This window comes from Alosa sapidissima, chromosome 21 (genome assembly GCF_018492685.1).
Source record: "Alosa sapidissima isolate fAloSap1 chromosome 21, fAloSap1.pri, whole genome shotgun sequence".
Taxonomy (NCBI): Eukaryota; Metazoa; Chordata; class Actinopteri; order Clupeiformes; family Clupeidae; genus Alosa; species Alosa sapidissima.
The window spans coordinates 7,590,182-7,592,681 of NC_055977.1; the positions used below are offsets into that span (position 1 = coordinate 7,590,182).

Genomic DNA, 2,500 nt, shown 5'->3' on the forward strand with positions numbered 1-2,500 from the left:
CCACACTTATACTACTTATACGTAAGTAGGGTCTAGTATAACGGAGGTGAACTGAGCTAGTATGCTAATGCTAGTTGCCTCACACCTTAAGAACGCTTCTAACCTGGGTTTTTAGCTCAGTGGTTAGAGCGTTCGACTCCCATGCCGGTGTGTGTTGAGGTGGCGGGTTTGAGGGCCGTGAGCGGCAGACGAATTACAGTACGACCTCTGTTACACTAGCTATCTGCTATCTAACTAATACCCTTTCACAGCATTGTACCATGCTAGGGCCACATCTATAGTATAGTATGCAGTAGCATGTATTAGTGCATGTATGGACTCCTACATGAATGGTGTGTAAGTGTACAGGGCTACTTCAGACACCGCAACACAGACAGAACACACACCTCTTCACCTTATATGGAGAACACCACCTCTCTCCTCTCTCTCTCTCTCTCACTCTCTCTTTTCTCTCTCTCTCTCTCTCTTCTCTTTCTCTTCTCTCTCTCTCTGTCTCGGAGGCCAGAGGCGGCCCAACCTGCCGGTCATCTCATGGCGCACGCATGTTTTATTCATGACACATTTGTAAATCCCATTACCTGCGAATGCCCACTCTCTCCCCGTCCCTCTCGCCCGCGCCGCGGCCCGCCACCACCGGGTCTCACTCCGCACGCTGGCAGCACCGCGAGGCGCGAGCGAGTGAGCAGAGCGAGGGCTCTCCGGTCTCTTAAAAAACGTGAGCGCTCATAATACCAGCTCCTTTAGCACCTGGCAAAACTGCTGACGCTCGGAGCAGAAGCACATCTACAGTAAGCGTTATCGGAGCCTGACAGTAGTGGACATAACCTTGGCTATTAGGAGCGTCCACCTTTCACTTTACTGCATAAGGCCTTTTTGATAAGGAGAATAATACCGATGCAATAAAGAGGCGGACGTAGCACTCAGACTACAGAACCAAAAAGAACATAAACCATCCGTACACATTCTTGTGTAGAACATCCAGAATCAAATCAGACATCCCTTACATAGATAGATAGATAGATAGATAGATAGATAGATAGATAGATAGATAGATAGATACTTTATTGATCCCCAGGGGAAATTCAAGATTATTCAAGAACATGCATTTATGCATACTCATAGTCCTGTACTATCAGAAGTCCACAATTAATTTCTGTATGTATCGGCTTCTATTAAGATAAGAGATAAGGTTTATCCCTCCAAAATGTATAGTTCAACAAGGCACTCTAGTACCACAGACTTATCAAAGAACATAAATCACACAATCCTCCCCATCCAATATCCACATCAAAACAAACAGAAACACCATTAGATTAGGTAAAACTAAAAACTCTTCAGAGTGTTATGATGGCATAAATCACATAATCCAGCTCATCCAATATCCAGATCAAACTTGAATGAAACTAGATTTGAATGAGATGTAAATTAGATCTAATAGAAATGAGATTACCGTAGATGAATCAGATAGATTAAGTAGAAGAACTCTTGAGAGTGTTTGAAAGTGGCGTACCTGTCGTGCCTCTCCGGTGGTGATCAGCAGGGGGCGGAAGATTAACTCGATTGTGTTGTGTTGTGTTTTCAGCCACTCCCACCCATCACCATGGCCACAGCTGCCTAAGACTACGAGTGTACGTCTGCTGCTCTACAGGTAGGAACCACACACACACACAGACACACACACACACACACACACAATACATGGATAGTCTCTCAGCCAGAAAACACATACACACTCTGTCACAGACACACACATGCACTCATGTAAACACACACACACACACACACACACACACACACACAGTATACACATTGTCACTCATATGCACGCCTACACATATAATTTAGTTTATTTAGCACTTATCCTTTAATCTCAGCCACTTCGTTGTAAGACTCCTTAAAGACTGTACTAACAAGTGTGTGGTGTGTGAGTGGGTGAGCTGTTTATATTTCCATGATTGTTCATACAGTATGTAGATCTCACAGATAATTATGGGTTATGTTTGTGTGTGTATGTGTGTGTGTGTGTCTGTGCGTGTGTGTGTGTACCTGTGAGGGCATAATTACAACATGTCACTGTTCTGTAATTGACTGTAACTAATGGACTCCAGTAGAGACCTTTGTGCATTTGCAGATTATATTTGGGCTGGGTGTCTTGAGTGAACCTGTTTAACCAAGTTGACAGTGCAAGAATTCAGGTTTGTTGGCGAGACATTCAATGAAATATGAGAGAGGATGGAGAGTGTGTGTCCCCAAATATCACAGCCACGTTTCTGCCTTTAAATGATGCAGATAGAGCTGTTTCATCAGAATTCTCATCAGAAAGGGCACTCTCGCCTCACATGATTTATGCATCGACGGAAGAGTGGTGTGCATGCGTGAATGTGTGTGTGAGTGTGTAAGCGTGTGTGTGTGTGTGTGTGTGTGTGTGTGTGTGTGTGTGTGTGTGTGTGTGTGTGTGTGTGTGATCACCTTACCTGTCCCACCATGACCGCATATGGGT

The 2,500-nt window shown here is 44.4% G+C and overlaps 1 protein-coding gene across 2 annotated transcripts in view; it reads left to right on the forward strand.

Annotated features, from left to right (window-relative positions):
* The window catches only part of efna3a (ephrin-A3a), an 81,740-nt gene that overhangs the window by 73,806 nt on the left and 5,434 nt on the right, over positions 1-2,500 (forward strand). For both annotated transcript variants that reach the window (XM_042076698.1, XM_042076697.1), the window contains exon 3: positions 1,583-1,648. In XM_042076698.1, coding sequence (XP_041932632.1) covers positions 1,583-1,648 — 66 coding nt within the window. The remainder of the gene's footprint in view (positions 1-1,582; positions 1,649-2,500) is intronic.